The sequence below is a fragment of the Sodiomyces alcalophilus genome (genome assembly GCF_042370955.1).
Source record: "Sodiomyces alcalophilus JCM 7366 unplaced genomic scaffold ACRALscaffold_3, whole genome shotgun sequence".
In the NCBI taxonomy this organism is placed as follows: domain Eukaryota; kingdom Fungi; phylum Ascomycota; class Sordariomycetes; order Glomerellales; family Plectosphaerellaceae; genus Sodiomyces; species Sodiomyces alcalophilus.
In genome coordinates, this window is record NW_027263534.1 from 2,401,321 (window position 1) to 2,423,228 (window position 21,908).

The 21,908-nt window shown below is 53.0% G+C and overlaps 9 protein-coding genes across 9 annotated transcripts; 3 read left to right on the plus strand and 6 right to left on the minus strand.

Annotated features, from left to right (window-relative positions):
• Positions 1-480: 480 nt before the first annotated feature.
• Positions 481-1,966, minus strand: ACRALDRAFT_1062710 (uncharacterized protein). The gene is made up of 2 exons (XM_071016654.1): positions 1,582-1,966; positions 481-1,436 (listed from the first exon to the last, which is right to left on the minus strand). The coding sequence occupies exons 1-2, from the start codon at positions 1,743-1,745 to the stop codon at positions 1,175-1,177; spliced, it is 426 nt and encodes a 141-aa protein (XP_070876123.1). The 5' UTR covers positions 1,746-1,966; the 3' UTR covers positions 481-1,174.
• A 368-nt stretch (positions 1,967-2,334) lies between these two features.
• On the minus strand, positions 2,335-3,305 carry ACRALDRAFT_1062711 (uncharacterized protein; the record flags this gene model as incomplete). The annotated part of the gene is made up of 1 exon (XM_071016655.1): positions 2,335-3,305. A coding segment is annotated over exon 1 (334 nt), but the record flags the coding sequence as incomplete, so codon positions are not given.
• A 65-nt stretch (positions 3,306-3,370) lies between these two features.
• Positions 3,371-6,105, minus strand: ACRALDRAFT_1041527 (uncharacterized protein; the record flags this gene model as incomplete). Its single annotated transcript, XM_071015222.1, has 7 exons — positions 5,531-6,105; positions 5,144-5,464; positions 4,822-5,082; positions 4,569-4,787; positions 4,277-4,511; positions 4,005-4,226; positions 3,371-3,942 (listed from the first exon to the last, which is right to left on the minus strand). Coding segments are annotated over exons 1-7 (2,265 nt in total), but the record flags the coding sequence as incomplete, so codon positions are not given.
• A 2,744-nt stretch (positions 6,106-8,849) lies between these two features.
• ACRALDRAFT_2101739 (uncharacterized protein) lies at positions 8,850-12,097 on the plus strand (the record flags this gene model as incomplete). Its single annotated transcript, XM_071023074.1, has 4 exons — positions 8,850-8,967; positions 9,079-9,236; positions 9,326-11,949; positions 12,007-12,097. The coding sequence occupies 4 exons, from the start codon at positions 8,850-8,852 to the stop codon at positions 12,095-12,097; spliced, it is 2,991 nt and encodes a 996-aa protein (XP_070876126.1).
• A 421-nt stretch (positions 12,098-12,518) lies between these two features.
• ACRALDRAFT_2103296 (uncharacterized protein) lies at positions 12,519-13,174 on the minus strand (the record flags this gene model as incomplete). Its single annotated transcript, XM_071023131.1, has 2 exons — positions 12,519-12,662; positions 12,743-13,174. The coding sequence occupies 2 exons, from the start codon at positions 13,172-13,174 to the stop codon at positions 12,519-12,521; spliced, it is 576 nt and encodes a 191-aa protein (XP_070876127.1).
• A 1,007-nt stretch (positions 13,175-14,181) lies between these two features.
• On the plus strand, positions 14,182-15,800 carry ACRALDRAFT_1056170 (uncharacterized protein; the record flags this gene model as incomplete). Its single annotated transcript, XM_071015870.1, has 2 exons — positions 14,182-14,318; positions 14,387-15,800. The coding sequence occupies 2 exons, from the start codon at positions 14,182-14,184 to the stop codon at positions 15,798-15,800; spliced, it is 1,551 nt and encodes a 516-aa protein (XP_070876128.1).
• Positions 15,801-16,108: 308 nt separating this feature from the next.
• On the minus strand, positions 16,109-16,942 carry ACRALDRAFT_1069742 (60S ribosomal protein eL36; the record flags this gene model as incomplete). Its single annotated transcript, XM_071017694.1, has 4 exons — positions 16,109-16,192; positions 16,281-16,362; positions 16,607-16,707; positions 16,886-16,942. 4 exons carry the CDS (start codon positions 16,940-16,942, stop codon positions 16,109-16,111), a joined length of 324 nt encoding a protein of 107 aa, XP_070876129.1.
• Positions 16,943-17,429: 487 nt separating this feature from the next.
• ACRALDRAFT_1056171 (uncharacterized protein) lies at positions 17,430-17,971 on the minus strand (the record flags this gene model as incomplete). The annotated part of the gene is made up of 2 exons (XM_071015871.1): positions 17,430-17,583; positions 17,652-17,971. 2 exons carry the CDS (start codon positions 17,969-17,971, stop codon positions 17,430-17,432), a joined length of 474 nt encoding a protein of 157 aa, XP_070876130.1.
• A 1,092-nt stretch (positions 17,972-19,063) lies between these two features.
• Positions 19,064-21,167, plus strand: ACRALDRAFT_1062717 (uncharacterized protein). The gene has a single exon (XM_071016656.1). It carries the CDS (start codon positions 19,343-19,345, stop codon positions 20,591-20,593), a length of 1,251 nt encoding a protein of 416 aa, XP_070876131.1. The 5' UTR covers positions 19,064-19,342; the 3' UTR covers positions 20,594-21,167.
• Positions 21,168-21,908: the final 741 nt, after the last annotated feature.

Sequence of the window (21,908 nt, forward strand, 5' to 3'; positions counted from 1 at the left end):
AGACATGCATTTCCGCCTGTCTTGGGCACTTATTACACGTTTATTCTACGTCATACAACGTTTTACATGTCATTTGAATTTTACTTAATACGGCATCAAGCACTGGCGTTGTTTGGTCCTTGATTTCATTTTGCTCTTCAAATTCGGCGGGGAGGGCACGTTTGCATCATTGAGCGTTGGGACGCCAAGGCAGGGGAGGGAAGGAGGAAGAGCATTTTTTCCCTTGCATGCTGGGTCGGAATACCCGGGTAGGACGGTACTCGAGACATGAAATGAAACGACGGAAGCAATAGAGCACGGTAAGGACAGGTCAAAGGGTAGGGTGGCTATGGAGAAAAGAGGCCTAAACATCGGCCCGCTTGAAGGCATTGTTGTCATCTCCACAGCTCGCAGCAACAAAGACATGACACATGATATAGCTTCCGCCAGACTTCGATGAGCGGAAGTGATGCGACCGTGTGCTGGGCGAGCGTTTGATAGCAGAAATAACAATAAATTATTCTGACGACAACGAGATACCGTTAGCAAAATGCGTACTTTGTTCATTCCTCGGCAATTGTTCCATGTTCGCTGAGACACTAAATCTGGTGACCGTGTCGGAGATTTTCCGTTTTCTGTATGGACAAGGGGTCGCACAGACGGCCATGCCAGGGCTTCGAAACACATTGGAAACGGAAAGGGAAGGGGACTGAGACTCCACACCACATTGGGTATTTTCTGTGTACTTTTGTAAAAAAGAACAGGGAAACACATGATCCAATGACACTCGTCTCTCGTCGCTTTAGTATTCTTATAAGGATCATGATATGGTATACGAAGAATGTTAAATGAAGTGTTCGTGTATTAAAGTTTGATATTTGGTAAGCTGGCTGGCTTGGCTTGGCTACCATGCCAATGGGACCTCTGTTACCAGGGCCCAGTGAAGTGGTTGGTGCCGGGACAAGGGGTGTTCTTTTTTCTCTCCCAGACTAAGAAGATACGTAGGTAAGATATGATAACAAAAGACTCGCCTAGGCCTGAAAAACGCCTCTTTCCGGCGATCTGACCGCTAGACAAAAGCGTACGTCGCTTATCAAATAGCGAAAAAAAAAGTCTAGAGAGCACACCCTGATCCGCGGCACCTAATGGAGTCGACTATCAACCTCAGCTCTGTGCCCAGGCGTTTAACGGCTGGTCAGATTGGGTCCCTCGACCGCGTTCTTAGTCCCATGGCGAGCGGGGAACTGTACGATGAGATTCTCGTTAGCACTCGATATCTGCAAAGTAAAATGGGTTGAAGTGCTTGGGGAAAGTAAGACAGCACTGCACGTACCTCATGTGTCCTGAACTCTCCCTTTTCCAGGATCTGCGCGATGACTTCGTCGTCTACCGAAGTGCCGAATTGATTTTCCAAGGTGGCCTTGGAGGCCGTGAGGAATGTGCCTTGATTTCCTTGCCTGTCATTTCAGATTCATTGCGTTAGTCGCCTGTCCGTGTCTCGTGCTGTCGCTCTCCTCTCGGAGGATTACGCAAGCCGGCCAGAGCTGCGCGAACCTCGCGACAACAACAATAAAAAGGAATGGACTGGAATTGCTTGCTTACCCGTGAGTGACAAAGATTCTAAAGGAAGAAATGAAGTTTGCTAGAGGCACGCTCTTGTCCTCGCGCCACTTCTGGTAGTCCTCAGGGTCATCGATGAAGACAAAGAAGTCATCGTTGTCGCCCTTGAAGTGAATCTTGGCCTGGTTAACCTCGCCTCGAGTCATTTTCGTATGAGTTGGGTAAGTTCGTGTGGGAGAGAGTAAAGTGCCGTATCGGATGGCCTCGATGAGAGTATGGTTCGTGGGAAGTTTAATGTGATTGTTGTTCGCGTGCTTGCTTGTTGTGGAATTGGTATGGTAGTTGGATCAATAAGACGAGAGAAGGGAGGTAGAGCGAGCCTTTATACCTAGCTAGCACGGAATCGATCGTTCGAAGCAATGGCAGGAAGCTGCCCGAAGAGTCTACTTCTTGGTGCATGGCTACGTCATAGGATAGTAGACGCACGATATCGCCGGTGCTTTCATCACCGGACTTACCCCGCATCCCTGTACACTACCTAGGCAGTGCCCCGCATCAATTGCTACAGCTCGTCACTGCATGGGCGCAGTGGCTATGGAGGTACCTACTCACCTGACATAGGCACGGTACTACGCAAACTGTCTAGCCTCGAATATTCAGCACCGAAGTCGTTTCTCAATTACCTCGAAAAAAAGCAATAGCTGAATAAATAACGCGGGTATATTCATGGGACTATAATTGCTGTTTCTGCATGTTTTGAAATGTACCGTTGTATCATTTCCTCCAGTTGTTCTTAAGTCGTACGTCGTCACTGCACCGTACGATACGACGTACGTCATCTCTTAGTGCCAAGCACCATTCAAGCCAAGTGATTATTATGTAACTAGCTTATTCTCACGCCAGACGACATCGTGTCGCACGATTGGCTGATATTCATAGCTTTAGTGTGGGTACTACTATTAATAAGCCGGGTACCTACGTACAACGTACGTAGGTATTATTTTAGGTGACGAACACGACGAACTTTCGACTACAGAATCATACCGTGCCATTTTCGACTTCAGCCTGCCCGACGATATATAGCTCAGCGCATGGAATGTAATATTAGCTGCGGCCGGTGGGATGATTCAATTAGGTTAGCTTGGGCCCTTAGCCGCGTCTATCATCGTGCTCTCCGCTTTCCCGGCCACCTTCTTGTTCCATTATTAGCAAGGACCAGGAAGGCACGGTCAAACCCGAGGTATGATATGTAAATAGAAAAGGTGTGATAATCATTCTTCAGGAAATTCTACTCATGCTTCTTCCGGTCTGTGTCCGAGCTCAGCTAGAATGGGAACAAAGAGAATGTCAATCCATCTCACACGGACGACCCAAGTTCACCACTTCCTCCCATCGTTCCATTGGCCTTCTTCCCACCTCAGCTCATAATGTGTACTGGAGATCGTGGGCTCTTAACTTTCCACGAGTGCCTTGCATTGGTTTCATGTCCCCAACGGAAGAAACCACGTATCCGTCGCATCATAATATCTCGGCTCAACCCCCCTACCTTCCCTCGCCGACCGTTTGTCCGGTAAATCAGGTTGGGTCTCGCGGGCGCTCGTCGCGCCGTCTGCTTTTCCTCTCTACAGTCAAAGGGCGAATCTCTCGAGGACGACGAGTCACGCCTGGAGTCACGCCTGTCGCGTCGTAGGTGAAGGCTATGATTCGAAGAACCGCTCAGCGCTCTGGCCTCCGCCGAGGAATTGTCTTCTGGCATCGGGTCGCTATGACCGTGGCTAGCATGTGCACACTGACGGCCCAATCCGCTGACCTCGGCTGTCTCAAAGATCAATGAAGATGAGGTGGTGGTTGGGGCACTCTTCTCCGATCTGTCTTGGATTGTAAACAACGCCGACCTGGGGACCTGTGCCAACTGGTGCGCAACAAAGGGCCCCGTGCTCGACCTGTTCGCCTCTACCAATCCAGGCAGCATATTGTGGTTTTCATTCCCAGGGACTATTCCACCATCACCTGGGGCCTTAGACATGCTGGCCGTGTTATTTGATCGTCTCGTCAAGGAACTGGTAATGTTCGCAACGCTCAACTTTCGCATCATTGTCGTTGCGGTGCTTATGACTGGGTGCTCGCCGCGTAACCTGCCCGCTGTTCCGGGAAAACCCAGAATTTCTCGACTCCAGACGTCCGATAAAAGCGTTTCGAGTCTGGCGCGCTCCCCTCGGCGCGGAGTCAGTATGGGAATGCGTTGGTTCATCTGGAGCGACTGTGATCGGTTAAGCTGCGAGTTGACCGATGTGTTGCCGACGTCTCGCATCAAGCTGGTATTCTTCAAAACTACCTGACAGAGCGGAGACTTGGGGCTTACGGTCATGGCCCGCTGAATCGATATTCGACGGGCCATGGTGCCTTTGCGCATTGAAAATTAGCAAGGGTATGCCTGATACATTACTCCCCTCGCAGAGGCTTACCTGGCTTGCTAAACACAGTTCCCAGACTCTCAATGCCCAATGACAGTGAGCTGTAAAGGTTTGGATCCGTCACTCGTCGTCCCTCTCTGATAGGGCGTTGCAGGCGAGCGCGCCACTCATCACGCTCCTTCGCCGTGCAAGCCGTCATGATGATTTCGTATAGCTGCGAATCGCATTCGAAGGCCAACTTCCAAGAGAACGGTGCCGTGTGGCATTGGAGGCCTGAGGGACGGGTTAGTGGGATACGATGTGTCGGAAGCTCCTCGTCATACCTCGGCCGTTGTCCGTTTCTTCGACTTTGATACTGTTGAGGTTGATACAGGCCTCGAGGGTGTAGATCTGCTCAAATTTCCCAGCTGAAGCGAGACACAACACGTCGCGGTAGAGGATGCAGACCATGTACTGACCCCTAACTCCCTCATTGGTTTGCCAGCACACATATAACGCCCCGCAAAGCTCGACACGGCCGAATGACCGAATTCGATTCTTCGATGCGGCATCGATTCGCTGTTAGGACGGTCAGCATCAGGGATAGTTCTGCCAATGGCAGTACCATGTACCCACCTGGTTCGCAAAGACGAGACGGTCCTGAAGAATCCATGTCCTTTGTAAGGTTGTTCTCATTTGGGAATCATTGGTAGCTCTATTGATCTCTGCTGTCGCTTCCCGCAGTCGAAGCAATACGTTTTCGACTTCCATATGGGAGTTGGGGTCGTCGTCTACCGGCGTATATTTGAGAAGTTCTGCAAAGATCAGCGGATATTTGCAGATTCGCTGGACTGGCTACGGGGAAAAAAATGTTACTATCAACACACACTGACGGCTGCGAGAAGGTATGGATGAAGGAAAGAATGGGCGTGAAGCGTGAGATACGCACCTTAACCAGGAGGTCGCCAATTGTCGATGACTTCCTGGACTGGTTTTCGTGGCAGCTGGCTGAGCCTAGGGAGGAAGCCAAAGCCTCGAGGCCCTTTTGATACGTATCCCAGAGCGGTAACTTATGGTGAGCCGAGGCCACATCTTTAACCATCATTTCATACTTGGCGCCGTACTCTTCGTATATGAAGAATCGGCTAATCTTGTACATGGAGTGCGATGTTAGTCCCAGGCAGCACTGCTAGTAGCCATGGTGAACTGACCTTCCTGCTAAAGATCTTGGCGACGTCACCAGCAACCTGGGCCTCTGATGCTATGCCGGGAGCGTATTGAAGCCAGGAACGGGTGTCCTTGTCTTCCGGGACGGCATCGAGACTCCGCCACCTCCGATGACCCCACGCTGCTGATGCGCTCGGTGGCGGGAAGACGGCGTCCGTCTGTGTATATTCTGAGTTGGGAACCGCCCGATGGAGGTCGCCCAGAATCTCCTCATGCAGTTCAATGATATCCGTGAGATTCCGGTTAATAGACGACCGTAGCCCCGCGGGCAAAGTCGGCAGGGAAGCGAGGATGGTGACATAGACCTTGGGTTCACGGTTTTGCGGTCAGCGTTGGGGCGGCGACAGAATGTCTAAGCAACAGCCACTCACATTTATCAGAAATCGGACATCGCCTATGTAACCCTCTTCGGTGCCGATGAGCTCCTCGAGAATACGCCGGCGCTGAACTGCCCGCTGGACTGCAGCCCAATCGGTCATGGTAGATGTCTCTCCATTGCCGCTGTCTTCGGATTGGCGTGCGATAGCCAGGGAACAACGGCTGCTACGGTCGGTTTTGGAACGGCCGCGGGAACGGCCGGTGTTCCTCCAGGGTTGGGTGACGATGCTGGTACCGGCAAGACTGACACTAGCGCTTTTTACTGCGGCGACAAACCCAAACGAGGAGCCCGACGAGGATCTCCTATGGTTGCTACTCCGACGAGCAGAAAACCCCACGTCTGTGGGGTCCAGGGGCTTCCAGGGGTGATTTTCGCCGGAATCAAGAGAACCAGGCCTGCGCTGGGCTCGACGGTGGATGGTCTTCATCCATTTTCGGAAGTTGCCTGGTTGTTCCAATGGCTCAGACTGAATGGGCCCGGGCTGGGGACGGCACCTCGTGTCGTCGATAAGGCTCTGCGGAAGGGGCCGGATGGATGGAGTAGACGTATTTCTCGGCGGTGGTCCGGACGGAGACATGTCGCTCAAGGCATTCAAGACACCGATACCTTCAACGTGAAGGCCATCCAAACAGGACGAGAGGTCGACATTATCGAAAGATTCTCCTGAGCTGGTAGGATATTCGACCTGGCTAGGTGAGTGGGAGATCAGCGGGGTGGGATCTGGCTCGTAGCTGACCAGAAGGGAGGAGTGGGAGCAAGATGCAGCGGCGCGGGTTTCGACAAGAGCCATGGTATTCTCAGCCTTCAATACATAGGAAAGCAGTAGTGCTACAGATGCGGGTTGAGATTCCAAGATTCAGTATAGACTCTCTGGCTGACAGGATGACGATTCAAATCATGATGTAACAGTAGTAGCCTGAAGGAAGGATACGGGACTGCCATGGGCGGAAAGGCGGGGGGAACTTTGGGAGAGTGATCGATATGTAGGACGTGGTGCCGTCAGATATCTAGTGACGCAAATAGCAATGAAAGAACTGGTCCACGAAGGAATGGAATTGCACTTGCAGGAGCAGCAAGGACTACTAGAAGAGACATGCGTCAGGTACTGTGTGGTAGGCAAGTGGGAGCGAAGAGATTAGAAGGAGCGGAAACTCAAACCTGGATGAGGCATCGGCAAGTTGGATAGTGGAAGGCGAAGCTGCCCGATTTACCAGTCAGTGCAGAAGAAGGATAATTTCAGAAAAGTTACTGGGGCACTTGATCACGGGCGGCTGAAACCTTGAGACCTGGAAAGCATAGATATATGGCACATTGTGCGGAGCACGACACTACCTTCCTCAGGTGTTCCCTCGGGTCGGGCCGTCGGCGAAGAGCGGTCGCACTGCAGTAGCTGTGGGATCGGCAGAAGGGGGATATATATGGACGTCCTCATCCATTCCTCGATGGGTACTTAGCTCTCTATATGGTCCTTTTGCAGAATGTAAAGCTGTCCGCGACATATGACATGTGAGATATGAATGGATGTGGGTTCCTGGTGTCAAGTGGCCACCTCATAGTCGCGGGCTGGGTGCATCTTTTGCGCGGGTTGAAGATAACCCTCAGGCCGACGATCACGCATGTCCGATTCAATGCCGTCAGAAAAAACTTCAATGAGGCGTGTATAACCAAGCCTCTTCTCCCCGGATCAAAGCGATGGACGAGCGACGCGGATGGTGCAAACATGGGTCAGCCATATTACTGCCGATTTGCCGTGATAGCTGCGGACGCCGGGTAGAGGTGAGATAGACTGAGGTTGACTACATCACGTTTCGTGGCCCAAAGATACCCGAGTAAGAGGTGCGTGGGTAGATCCAAAAGCTGTTAGATCATGTTCAATTCACTTGGAAAGACGTTTGTTGTGAGAGCAAAGTTGAGATGAAGTCGGGAAAGGCTGATGCATGCCGAATCGGTTGAGCCTCACGGGCCCCACTCGCCAGGCAAGGCTGAGCGAGTCCCCCACGGTACATTCGTACGTACCTAGTTCGTAAGCCTCGGCACTCAGTTCTACACTAATGCAGCTTGATTAAGAACCCCTTCTTCGTAGGTCTTGAACTTTCCACTAGCAATTGTGACAATGCAAAGGTCTGAGTCTCGTCAAAACCACCCTGTGAAGCGAGTCAACCGGAGGGGAGACACAAGTCAGGAGGCTGACTCGGTCCATGAATCTTTCGGATGCCTCGGCCTACAACGTACCTTGCTGGAATTGGAAGGTGGCCAGAAGCAATCTCCACTGGGCGCTCCGTAAACGGCGCAGGTACACTAGTGTATACATATTATTTGCATTGATGCGCCGTTCACTTCCAGCTCGTTGTAGCGCACTTCGTACGCATATTGTATATGACAAATCTGAATTTATCTACATATAGATGCGGCATTTACTCGCACTTGACATGATAATGTCTTAAATAACCTGCTGTGCCATTTTCAGTCCCTCCAACTCTTGAGTGCCTGTTTTATGGGCTCAATTCAAGGGTACAGTGTACATAGTGGGATTAGTAAGGTGTCAGAAACGTGGGGTAGTATTACTCAGCCAACATACTAAGTATAACCCAAACCCTGTGGGCGTCCACGATATTCGACATATGGCTAACTGTGACCGAGGCCGTTGCGGACAATTGGAGAGATTGCCTAGGTATAAGTACTTGATGATACTGCTGATTGCAGTGAAGCTCTAAAATAGGTGCAGGTGCCTGTATCTATGGAGTGCTCTAGTCAGGTTGGTCCACTTATGATCCTAACGTCAAGAGGCCTGTAACCCCTGTGGCTGTCTGTACCTGCACGGGGTTTTTCCGACTGTGGGGCAGGATGACAGCGTTGCTCTCTACCGAGACAGAACGAACACGTATCACGTCCACCTTGCTCTGCCCTGTCATGCCCATTGTCCTTTGGGGACGGCATATCGGAAATCCGTGGAAGTTCTTGGTATCTCTCTTTTTTTTTCCTTTTTACCGTCACTCGTTTCTGTCAAGCCCCACCTACTGCTACTACATACTGGAGAACGGGTTGTTGCCATTCTGACTTTCCTTCAACTCTCTCTCTTTTAAACATCCGTTCTTTCTATCCTCATGGATTGATTGACTCGCGCATGCGCCAGCCACTACCCCTTTTCCCTTAGCTGCTTCTTCACTACTCTGTGGCAGGACCTTGATTTTCGAAGCTGAGCTGGAGTTCGCCATCTCGGCCGTTCAGGCTTTTACTACCTCTTCGTTTCGATCCCCTTTCTATGCTTAGAACGGTGTGTGGCCTTGTGAGCGCAGTGTAACAGCTGTGCAATGGACAACGCCTTCGCGAAACCTGTCGACCAGGTCCTAGCCAACTTCAAGGTCGATGCTAGGACCGGGCTACGTGACGACCAGGTTAAGTCTCTGCGATCGAAATACGGGAAGAATGGTACGTGTTCTTGACTCTATTGTCCTTCGTCCTATCCTATTTCTGTACACTCTCATCCCCTGGAGTTGATGCACTTGTCCATGCGCGCTGACCTGAACTTTTTGGAAATAGTCATCCCTGAAGACCCCCCTACCCCTCTCTGGGAGCTCATTCTAGAGCAATTCAAAGATCAGCTGGTGATAATACTCTTGGGCTCTGCTGTCGTGTCCTTTTTTCTGGCTCTCCTTGAGGAAGAAGAAGGATGGAGCGCGTTTGTCGACCCTGTCGTGGTACGTAATCCCCCTCCACCCCCACCCAAACTCCCAATTCCGACCCAAGCGTCTGAGCACTAACCACGCCAATGTCCCATTGCCTTCAGATCTTGACCATCCTAATACTCAATGCTGTCGTCGGCGTCTCACAAGAGAGCAGCGCCGAGAAAGCCATCGCCGCACTCCAAGAATATTCGGCCAACGAGGCCAACATCCTACGAAATGGCATCGTTTCTCGCACAAAGGCGGAGGAACTGGTTCCTGGCGATATCATCATGGTCAATGTCGGTGACCGTGTACCCGCCGACTGCCGAGTGATCTCCATCGAGAGCAACTCCTTTGCAGTGGACCAGGCTATCCTTACCGGAGAGAGCGAGAGTGTCGGCAAGGACCATACGGCCGTCCTCCGAGATGAGAAGGCTGTGTTGCAAGACCAGGTCAATATCCTATTCTCAGGCACCACTGTGGTCGTCGGCCGCGCAAAGGCCGTCGCTGTCCTGACGGGCGCCGATACCGCCATTGGCGATATTCACGAGAGTATCACGGCCCAAATCTCGGAACCGACGCCTCTGAAGCAGAAGCTCAATGATTTCGGCGACAGTCTGGCCAAGGTTATTACCGTCATCTGCATCCTAGTCTGGATCATCAACATTCCGCACTTCAGCGATCCGTCGCATGGCAACTGGACAAAGGGTGCCATTTACTACCTCAAGATTGCCGTATCTCTTGGCGTCGCTGCTATCCCCGAGGGTCTGGCCGTGGTCATCACGACGTGTCTGGCCCTGGGCACGCGCAAGATGGCCGCCAAGAACGCCGTCGTACGAAGTCTTCCGTCAGTCGAAACCCTCGGCAGCTGCAGTGTCGTTTGTTCCGACAAGACGGGCACTTTGACCACCAATCAAATGAGCGTCAGCAAGGCCGTCTACATCAACGAGGCGGGGACCGGGCTCGTAGAACTGGACGTGGAAGGCACAACCTTCTGCCCCAAGGGTGCGATCAAGATCAACGGCCAGAAGGTAGAGGAGCTGCCCAGCAGGTCCGCCACTGTTCGCCAGATGACCGAAGTCGCCGCGCTCTGCAATGACTCGAAGCTCGCGTATGATTCCAAATCCGGCGTCTACTCCATTGTCGGAGAGCCCACCGAAGGGGCTTTGCGCGTTCTGGTTGAGAAGCTTGGGCCTACCGCATCGGAAAAGGCCTCACCGGAAACCCTCCTGCATCATGCCAGTGCCCACTACGAGAGGAGCTACCCTCGACTGGCCACGTACGAATTCTCTCGAGACCGTAAGAGCATGTCGGTTCTTGTCCAGAATGGCAAGGAGCAAAAGTTGCTCGTCAAGGGAGCTCCCGAAACCATTCTCGAGCGTTGTTCCTATGCCATTGTCGGAGCAGATGGCGAGCGGAAGCCGTTGGGCCCGTCGCTCGCTGGTCTCATCTCGAGAGAAATCACCGAGTACGGTAACCAAGGTCTGCGTGTCATCGCCCTCGCCACCGTCGACAACGTCGGCGGCCACCCCCTTCTGAAGTCGGCCAAGTCGACGGAGGAGTACGCCCAGATTGAGCAAAACATGACTTTCCTGGGTCTTGTCGGCATGCTGGATCCTCCTCGGGTGGAGGTTGCCGCTTCGATCCGCAAGTGCAGGGAGGCGGGCATTCGTGTCATTGTGATCACTGGAGATAACCGGAACACGGCTGAGAGCATCTGCCGTCAGATTGCCGTTTTCCATCCGGACGAGGACCTCAAGGGCAAAAGCTTTACGGGGCGCGAGTTTGATAATCTGACGGACCAGGAAGCTTGGGAGGCTGTCAAGACGGCTTCGCTGTTCTCTCGCGTTGAGCCCAGCCACAAGTCCAAGCTTGTCGACCTGCTCCAGCAGCAAGGCGAAGTGGTGGCCATGACTGGAGATGGCGTCAACGACGCACCCGCTCTCAAGAAGGCCGACATTGGCGTCGCCATGGGCTCGGGCACCGACGTGGCCAAACTCGCCGCCGACATGGTCCTGGCCGATGACAACTTTGCCACCATCGAGGTCGCAATTGAGGAGGGTCGTTCCATTTACAACAACACCCAGCAGTTCATTCGCTATTTGATCTCATCCAACATTGGCGAGGTCGTCTCCATCTTCCTGACAGCCGCCATCGGCATGCCTGAAGCCCTGATCCCCGTTCAGCTCCTCTGGGTCAACCTTGTTACTGACGGACTTCCTGCTACGGCTCTGTCCTTCAACCCCCCGGACCATGACATCATGAGGCGCAAACCTCGGAAGCGCGACGAGGCCCTGATCGGCGGCTGGCTCTTCATCCGATATCTCATCATCGGCATCTACGTCGGAATAGCCACGGTGGCCGGATACGCCTGGTGGTTCATGTACAATCCCGAGGGACCTCAGATCACCTTCCGGCAGCTGTCTCGGTTCCATCGTTGCTCAACCGAATTCCCCGAAATCGGCTGTCAGATGTTCAGCAACGACATGGCCAAGTCGGCCACGACCGTCTCCCTGTCGATTCTGGTCGTCGTCGAGATGTTCAACGCCATGAATGCTTTGTCCAATAGCGAGTCACTGCTCACTCTTCCCCTTTGGGAGAATATGATGCTTGTCTATGCCATCACCCTCTCCATGGTCCTCCACTTTGGTCTACTCTATACGCCCATCTTGCAACAGCTGTTCTCGATTCTTCCCCTGAGCTGGATGGAATGGAAGGCCGTTCTTTGGATCAGCGCACCTGTCATGTGAGTTGGGACTATATCCCCTTGATCTCCTTTCAAACTTACTAACTATTCTCTCAGCCTGGTTGATGAAGGCCTCAAGTTCATCGAGCGGAAATTCTTCATGCAGTCGACACCGGTAGAGCGGATGGAAGAAAAGAAGAAGCAATAGAGGAGGCGCAAATGCACATGTATGTAGACGGTGACTTAAAGTTATAAATCCATAGACGAATCTGGCACATATGACATGACATACGTCAACTACCAGAGGGGAGAAATAAGCGGGGCAATGAGAAGTGATACCCGAGAGGTATCATGCCAAAGAGCAACCTGATTCTTGGCCATGTCCCCGTTCACCGTGAAGGACGCCATAGATACATCAGTCCTATTTGTGGTAGAGACGACGTGGTTCTGTTCTGTTGGTACAGGCGCGTAAAAAAAACTGGCCAAATAGCCCCCCCGTCCGGGGAACCGAACCGATCAGCTAGCTCTATGCCCGGACGCTGTATTCCGGATATTCTTCTTTCCTCGCACAACCTCATCAAGCCTCCCCATAATTTAGACGGCACCAAGCAGAGTAAGAGGCTTGAAGATTAATCTTGTCTGCCCTTCAGTAATCTTTTGGTGACCTTATCCTTCTCAATAATATAAACGTGGGCGCCCCAACCGGAGAGAGCATCTCGGTCCACGGCGTTAAGAAGTGCCTGAGATATGGTTTCGAAAAGCTCATCGGGGCCCTGTCAACGCGGAGCCAGGCAAAGCAGTTAGCAATCCGCAATACCAGACGAGAGGGAATTTCGGGATGGACAAAACGCACAAGGTCGGGCTCCCACAAGCTCTCGCACATGCCGAAGAGCTGTTCGGAGGCAGTTCCAGAAACGATAAAGTCCTTGGCGAAATCGATGCAGCCGATGCTGTCGAAGCCACAGATGAAAGGCTGGCCGGTCTTGGGTTCGAGGCCGGCGACAACGGGGGAGACGAAGTAGGGGCCGAAGCGGCGTTCATAGAGCGAGGAAGAGACGAGGTTCGCGAAGGTGCGGGGGGCGATATTGCGTTCCTCGCGCAGCCGGTACATGTTGGTCTTATAGCGGAAGACGTCGGCGACGGTGGTCACGTCTGTGGCAAGGCCCGTAAGGCCGAGGAAGACGTCGCCGTACTGGAAGACCTTGGGGAAGTTGTTGGAAACGGTCAAGGCCTGTAGACCGAGGCGCAGGTCGCACGCTATGGCGACACAGTCCTTGCCGACCATGGCGACGCAGGCACCGCCATCTGGGAAATTCGTTAGACCCAAGGGGGGACAGGAAACGCGGACGGCCGCAAGGATGGATACGAACTTATAGAGAAGGGAGAACTCTGGATGAAAATCGTTAGCTGGGAGCAAGGTAGACGCACATGGGAGAGGAGCAAGTGGATTACCATTTTGGGACACCTAGTTCAGAGACGGAGGGCTGACTATATCTAGCAAAGGGAAAGGGAAGCTGTTCGACAGCGCCCGTCGTCGTCTCGTCGATACTAATATCTAATGGGGTATGGTACTCGCTGTTGCCGTTGGCCGTCTTCTTCGGTGTCGTTGTCGCCCACGATGGTCCTGTGCTGGAGCGAATTGGAACGTCGTCGGGATGGATTCACAGCTCTGGGTAGAGTAACAGGCAAGCTGGGAGCAAGGCAAACGTGACATGGCGCGGCAGCTGGATGGGATCCACAATGGTTAGGCGTGTCATAAACATGATTGGACCAAGCTTCCTTCGCCAGTGCTTAGGTACAGGTTACGGTACTCCAACTTGCGGAGATGGTATTCGTAGGCTACACTACAGGTACCTACACATGTACTGTGCGCTACAAAGGCGAATGATCGTGCCAAGGTACCGACTTCTGCTGGAAGGTTCAGAGAAACCCGCAGAAACGATGTGATGGGAAGGACCTGCCTGACCTTACCGTAAGAATAACGCGTACTTCTGGTGCCTTGTCTTCTAGGTTTTTCCTTTTCCTTTCTCCTAGGTTCAACTCGAGTACTGCATAACCCACAAAGCAGTCGAGCATTAGGTAGCTTTCTTGTCCTATGACGATAATTCGTCAGAATACCCCGCTATTAACGAGACACCTGTCCGACGGCCACGACGACAGACAGCATACTGTGAGGGACCGACACGTCCAGAGATAAGTTGGTGAAGGGGCGGTCGACAGATCTCTCTTTTTCGTTTCCGAGACTTTACCAGGCGTCTGAATCAATACAAGGCAGCAAATTATCCCCCTACGATGGCCTCGCATGTTACTGTCATCGCCACAAACCTCCGCCGGGCAACGGTCAAGGTGACACCCGGCACCTACATGACGGACGTTCTCCAGGAGGCTTGCAAGAAGCTTGATCTTCCAGCAGATAAATACCTTTTGAAGTACGTCAACCCGACACAGCAGCCATCAAACCTTCGCTACAAGTTACAGGTGCTAATCATCATTCCAGACACAAGCAAAAGAACGTTGACCTGTCCATCGTCTGGCGGCAAACCGGTCTTAGCCCCGGCGCGAAACTTGAACTTGTCCAAAAATCCAAAACGCCGTCTGCCGTCTCGGTCGCACTACAACTTCCTGCCCCGGAATCCAACATCGCGCCCAATGGACGCTTGGTGGAAAAACTGCCTAGTGATCTGACCATATGGCAAGTGTTACGGCAGTTTGAGAGCGGGAACGCGAGCCAGGGGAAGAACCTGAATCTTACGGCGCGCGGTATTGCCAACATCGATACTGGGGCGAAGAGCGGGAGTGGCCAGCTCTATTATGAGTCGCCAGTGCTCAATATCATGGGGAGAGAACTGGCTACTTTTTCGGATTTCCAGAAGACCCTGTCGCAGCTAGGGTACAATTCGGGGAGTGTCCTGATGCGCCTGTCGTTCCGGATGACCGAAAAGACACTGTACGAGGCCATGAGCGAGATTAGCCAGCTCTTCCCCGACGTCGACGCAGCTCCAAAGGAACCCACCACCGTGAGCTCTGCATCCACCGCTGTGCCGGCCGCAACTCCGGATGAAGACTCCGCACCGCCACCGCCATCCGCTCCATCGTTAGAGGAACCAGTCCGTACCAATGCAGACACTGAAGACAGCACGAAGGAACCACCGACAACCAGCGCTCCAGGCTCTGCAGAACAGGCCGCGACTGAAGGAGGAGATAGCATGGACGTAGACTCATCCGGTCCTTCGGATTCGTTACAGCCAGTCAGCGTCTTCCAGGCTCCGACAGGCAATACCCCGGTCGCAGCTCTAGCGGCAGTATCAGAGACCGATTTCACTCCTACCATCGCACACGCTCAGCTCCATCAATCTCGGCTACAGCAGCAATCTCAGAACAAGCGCCTCCTATCAGACAAGGAGCTCGAGGAACGGGCAAATGCTGAAAGGGCGAAACTTGCTTCCATCTCTTCCGTTTCCATCAAAGTGCGCTTCCCAGACAACACCTCGGCGCAATGGTCTTTCGGCCCCGACGCCACAGGAGCATTGCTCTATCAAGCGGTACGCTCCGTCATGGCAAGCGACGACCAGCCATTCAAGCTTGTTCTGCCGGGCACCAGGACCGCCATAGCAAATTCCGACGGCGCGGATAATCGCCTCATCCACAATTACAAGATGACGCGGAACGTACTGGTCAACTTCACCTGGGACAGCCGAGTCCCGGCTGATGTTCGGAAACGGCCATTCCTCAAGGGAAGTATCGCGCAACAGGCAAAGGCTGTCCAGGTGCCAGAGCTACCACAAGAGACAGATGATGACAATGATAGCGGCAGAGCGGCGCAGCCATCCAAGCCGTCCACTACTAGCGATCGGACTGAAGGTGTGGCCAAGAAGCTTCCCAAGTGGCTCAAGCTTCCGGGCAAGAAATAAGAGCAGTTGATACCAGGGACATATCTATCTCGAATTTCAAGTAATCATTGAATCACGTAACTTTCAAGAGTTCATCATATGCCATGGGACACGCTCCGTCTGTTAAGAAGTGTATTGCTTGGTATTTTATTCATGTCATGACCCGCTGCCACTCCCATTTCGTATGGCAGAAGAAGCGCCTTGAATTTCCCTACCGAGTCCTGATGGCTAGGGACTCAACAAATGATCCGTCTTTTATAGACCGCACGCCGAGACCATGATTGAAATAATAAACGTCCCAAATCATCCCCAATCGATCGTGATATGGTTTACTCGCGGCCAGTACGGCGGGACTCGGCGATCACACCCTGGAGCTCATCGACCTTCTTCTTGGCACGGCCAAAGGTACCGAGCTAAGTGGAGGGAAGAAACCAAAAGTCAGCATGTGGTAACAGGGCATGGACGATAGGTAGAAGTTGAGACTTCTTGGTTCCAACTCACCCTCTTCTTGGCCAGCTTGCGGGCGCGCTTGTCCTGGCTGTTGCGGAGCAGTTCGATAACACGGCGCTCGTAGGGGGAGAGACTAGGAGGAAATGTTATCAGAATATTGTCTCATTTTCTTCCGTGCAAGCACGTCATCGTTCGTAGAAGGGACAACTTCCGAGGTCCATCGTCGGCCAAGCATCAACAATCCATAAAGCATCAAGTACTTCATGAATATTTGTTCGCTTCCACGACACCCTCCGTTCCTTCCCTCCTGACCGGCCATCCAACTCGCATGCCACCGGGCCAGAACATGACGGTCAACCAAGAACAACTGTACTCACCCAGAGACCTCCCGGACAATATCCCTCACAAAGGCAGTGCGCTTGCTGAGGCGGCCCTTGAGCGACGAAACGCGGGGTTTGGAGACGCGGGGGGTGGTTTTCTGTTATGGGGAGAAAGCAAAGATCCGAGTCAGCCTACTACGATGTCCATCGTCTGCAGCGGTGGTGATGACTGTCGTGTCGGGAGCCCTCCTCTTCCTCCTTCGCCTTTCATTTCAGCGCGGAGGAATCGTCGGGCGTGACACGGCGCAGAGATCCTCCACGAGGTGAGACACGTACATGGCCACGGTTCAGGCCGACGGTGAGGCCGGTACGGGTGGGCTGTTCCTTCGCCATTGTTGCCGGTGGTTGTCGGTCGACGGTGGGCGGATTTGGTCGAGGTGATTTGTCGTTGGGCGGATGGAGGAAACCGAAAGGAGGATTTTCTGGCGGCGACGGTGGTAGCTTTGGCAGGTTTCGCAAAATTGCTTGTGGGTTTGTGGGTCACGTGCTTGTGTTAGCGATGAACAAATGGTAGACTCTGTACGGCGGTACAACCTTCTTGGCATGTTCTATTGATAAGATAAGCTTTCCGTATCACTAAACCCAGCGGCCTCTGGCCTCTGGCCTTGCCTTCTGCCCATTATTAATATCGGCTTGCGACCGATGATAATACCGGCGTCCGTCCATACAATATCTACTGAAAATGAAGACTCTCATCTTACAGACCCGCCTGTCCCTCCCTCCAACTTCCCTTATTACGTGTATGCGTGCCGCGTCGTGAGAAACAAAGCTCGCGGATGCTCCTATTACATTCCAGGCTCGTCTCAGAAAATCGCCGGTCCTATGTCGGAACGGGAGAAAAACTGAAGAATTGAGCATCGACGTCCGCCGCATGGCAGCTGCTGTCGGCCACGCATGCACCGGTGGAATTACCACCGCCATCGCCGCATACAACCTCGATGGGTGCGGTTCCAGCTGCCTCAAAGTCTGCCTGGCTGTTGCACAAGACTATTGTCAGGACATGCGAGTTGTGACCGTGACTGGGCGGGTGACTTAAACTTACCCTTGTTCATCAGGGCAGGTCTTTTCGATCATAGTCAGAGCGGTGTCCTGCCAGATGAAGTGCACCGATGGATCATGACAGGCATAACGCGGGGTTCTTCCGCCAAGGACTATAGCCTCGGAGCTGGAGTTGAACTGGCATAGGGTCGAGATGCCGGTCCCGTCGTCCTGGAAACTGAACTCGAAAAGATCCAGCGTGTCACCTCCGTCGTCCGACTCTCCGGAGAAGCCCCTGATAGTGAACTCGCTGGGGAGCTTGCACTCGTCTGCTTCAACTAGAGCTCTGATATTCCGAGGGACGGAGGCCATATACGCCGCCATCGCCGCATTGACCGCTGGAGTGCCCAGGAGTAAAAGGACCAGGAGCCGGCTCATCTTCGAATAAACAATGTCGTCCCGAACAGTTTGGTTTTGCTGCGTTGCTTTGTACGACCAGAAATTCTGTTGCAGCCGGACGAATTCAGAGCAGTCGGAATTGGGTCCAAGTCTTAATGCGAACTTTGAAGCTTATTTGTTGCTTGGACAAAATCACAGAGAGTAAACAGACTGTCCCTTGCAGAGTGGAAATGATCAAATGGCACATCTATACGATATTACGAAAATGGTATGGGAATGCCGATCTCTGACGCATTGTCGCGCACTGGGATCCAGATTCGTAAGTCGCGTAACACTAAGAGGCCACGGGAGGCGGGCGCTGAATGGGTAGATTTCCGTCTTGGACTCTTGGTCCGTATTGTTTCCTCGCGGGAAATGATGGTTGAATAGGCTATGCCTATCGTTCCATGGGGCCGTGTTTCTGGTATCGAATCCATCGGTCTGAACGGCTACGAGCAACCAGTATTTAGAAGGATGCCTACAGGAGTAAACCCAATAGGTCGCTGGAACTGTGTCCTCATTAAATGGATACAATTTGGTCCTGATGGAAGCAAGGCGTAGGTACGAATAGGTTCCTTAACGAAGGCAGTCGGGATTGTGAATGAGCAACGAGTGGCTCTGAATCACCTGCAGCATACAACGTACGTGTACACCGTATTGTCCAATCCGTGGACGGGTGCGTGCCGGAAGAGAGGTATGATGAAGCAGTTGGACGAAATGATACGGTACACGGCGGACAGACACACTGGTCTACATCCGAACTGGGCTGTGTCTTTGAGGTAATTATCGCAGAACCGAAAATTCGTAACTCGGATGCTTGTATCTCAAGTACAACGTAATACCTACCAACATCATCCCATCACAGTATGTCGTACCTTGGATCGGCCCAGGTGACTCCCTCTCATGACCGAGGTGGGTACCTTAATAAGCATCCGACCGCGTCGCCACCGTGATCGCTTGTACCTACCTACACTATCAATCAACTGACCTCGCTGTGTTCCGACTTCCTGGCAGGAGGGAGCACGACGACCATCTTTCCATACCTCGTTCCAGAGTTCATGATTTTCCGGCTATCGTTCAACAGACCCCTAATAATGTGTCCTCTAAACCTCGGCCGTTTAGCCAAAAAATAGACATCCCTCCCATCCTAACATTAATATCTACGACACGCTTCTGAACTTCGCGGCCTCTGACCTACATTCTTCAACGGCCCTCGCGAGACTGCCTGCCGCAATGGGGTTGATCCCGGATGCGCGACCATTGCTTTGACGTATCCAATCCTCCAAAAAGTCTTCATCGTATCTAATCCCTGTAACGATGCGCCTTGCTCCGCAAAAACCTCTCCTACTCTCCACGGTCTTACATCTGTTGTTGTCAATATGGATGTTGGGCTTCGCCTCGCTCGCCGGGGCCACGGTTCAGGAGCCTTTGGCCGCCAGCGACACACCAAAGCCAGTCTCCGCCGCACTCTTCTCTTCGATAGAACGCCTGTCTCGCCTCGTAGACATCACCTACTGCGTCGGAAACACTGGCGTATGGAAGCCCTTTGCGTGTGCATCCCGCTGCAACGAGTTCCCGACACTCACTCTGGAACGGACTTGGCGGACTGGAATTCTCATGAGCGACAGCTGCGGGCTTATTGCCGTTGACCATGGCACTCCCCGACACGATGCCGGTGAAGGGAAGGATGATCCCTTGGCTGAGAAGGCGATCATCGTCGCCTTCCGTGGAACCTATAGCCTTACCAACACTATCATCGACCTCAGCACCATTCCGCAAGAATATGTGCCCTATCCCTCCCCCGATGACGGCGGGAACGAACCGCCTCGCGAGCCCTCTCATCGATGTGACAATTGCACTGTCCACAGCGGCTTCTTAGCATCGTGGCGGCATGCGCGGAAAGTCGTTCTTCCAGAGCTGAAGGTCCTGCGCCAGAAGTATCCAGAGTATCCCATCCGGCTCGTGGGTCACAGCCTCGGCGGCGCGGTTGCCATGCTTGCAGCCCTCGAAATGCGAGTATCGCTCGGCTGGCGGGACACGGTCGTGACCACGTTTGGCGAGCCCAGGGTCGGAAACCGGCAGCTATGCGACTACCTCAACGCCGTCTTTGAATTGAATCTCGGGGATGAGATGGACCCGGCGGAAAGAGAGTACCGTCGCGTCACCCACGCGGACGATCCCGTGCCATTGTTGCCGCCGGCCGAGTGGGGCTATTCATCGCACGGAGGCGAGTTTTTCATCAGCAAGAAGGACTTGCCGCCGTCTGTTGAAGATGTGCTCGTCTGCCATGGTGACCATGACGAGAATTGCATCGCGCGGGGGAAAAGTAGTGCTGTATCTGTACCGGCGGGCGATTACGACGACGCTTTGAGCACCCTTGAAGAGCAGGACGTCATGCTCGCAGATGCCCTCCCTTGGATCCCCGCTCGCCTCAAATTATGGGAATTGTTTTTCGCCCACCGGGACTATTTTTGGCGGCTGGGATTATGCGTACCTGGGGGCGATCCAGCCAACTGGGGGCGAAAGGGGGGCGAAGGCGCCGCAGAGTCAATATCGGCTGAAGGCTGACTGAAATGTGACGGAATGAATGACGAGACTGGGAGTGAATACATGTCATAAGGAACCGATAAGGCCGGTCAATAGTCGCAAGGTTGGGCTGCCATGAGGAGGATGAAATGGTAGCACGGCATTGCAGCTTTGGAGTTGTTCTACTCCCGTCCGTCAGTCAGACGCTTTTAGTGCCTGACCTGCCCATCTCGCGCACGTCCATAGGACCCAGCTATTTTGGCGCACATACATACTGACATGGCGCCATTTGGGGGCAGAGACGACCCCTACAGGGTCGCCACGCGCGGACTCTCCGTGAGGTTGAAATCCAAATTCAGAATAATCTTCTTGAGGCTCATCACCAAGCCGAAAGTCGTGGGAATCATTTTATATCACGTTGTATATCTCAGGGGGCTGGATCAACATGTACAGGGGCACCAAAACACACTTTGTGGGTGGGGTGTATACATACTTTTGTCCTAGAAACTATTTTACGGAGTATGTGCTTCGTGGAGTATCAAAAAATCAATGACCGAACAGAAACAAAGTACAGCTTTTGCCCACTCCTGGCCGGATCCATTAAACCTCTTACCCGAAAGAATATCTGATTCCAACGAGAACCCCGAGTGCTCGAAGTGAACAGCGGGGATAATCATAGCAGTCGGGGGGTAGGGAGGCATCCATACTCAGTACAGAGTTCCTTATCGTACCTACGGAGTACTTCGTGTGGCTACATAATCATGTGATCTGATTAGTCCCACGCCGGCTTCTATGAGTGTGGCGTACTGTATGACAAGGTACATATGTCGACACACTCTCCCGAACACAACCAACCGTCTGGGTAGAGCCTACGTATATTGCAGGTATTAATTACGTCGCGCACTCTAAGTCTATAAATAAGAGCTACCTACTACCAGGACACTTCGTATAACAGCTAGGCTTCCTTGGAGCGTGTGGCTACGAAGAGCTTTAATTCTTTTCTCCTTCCCTTTGGGAGGGTGACCATCCCTTTCTTGCTGGTTCTGTTGGCAGTGCTTGGGCAAATTGGTCATCTCAAACCTCAACGGTCTGGCCCCTGTGCCCTGTCCCGCGCTTCGTTCTCTCTGGTCAATCTTCTTATTAGGTGCTCAGGTGCCCTTGCTAGCATAGGCCCAGAAGATCGCGTGGGAGAGCCCAGCGGGCCCCCAACATTGCTGCCAGCACCCAGTCCCGGGCGCCGGTCTCCCCGGGCCCTCGCGACCCCACCTCATATCCCCCCTTTCCCCCACTCTCTCCCCTCTCCTTGGTCCTCTTAGGTACATTGCAGTACCTTGGTAGATATCACGAGGTACATACC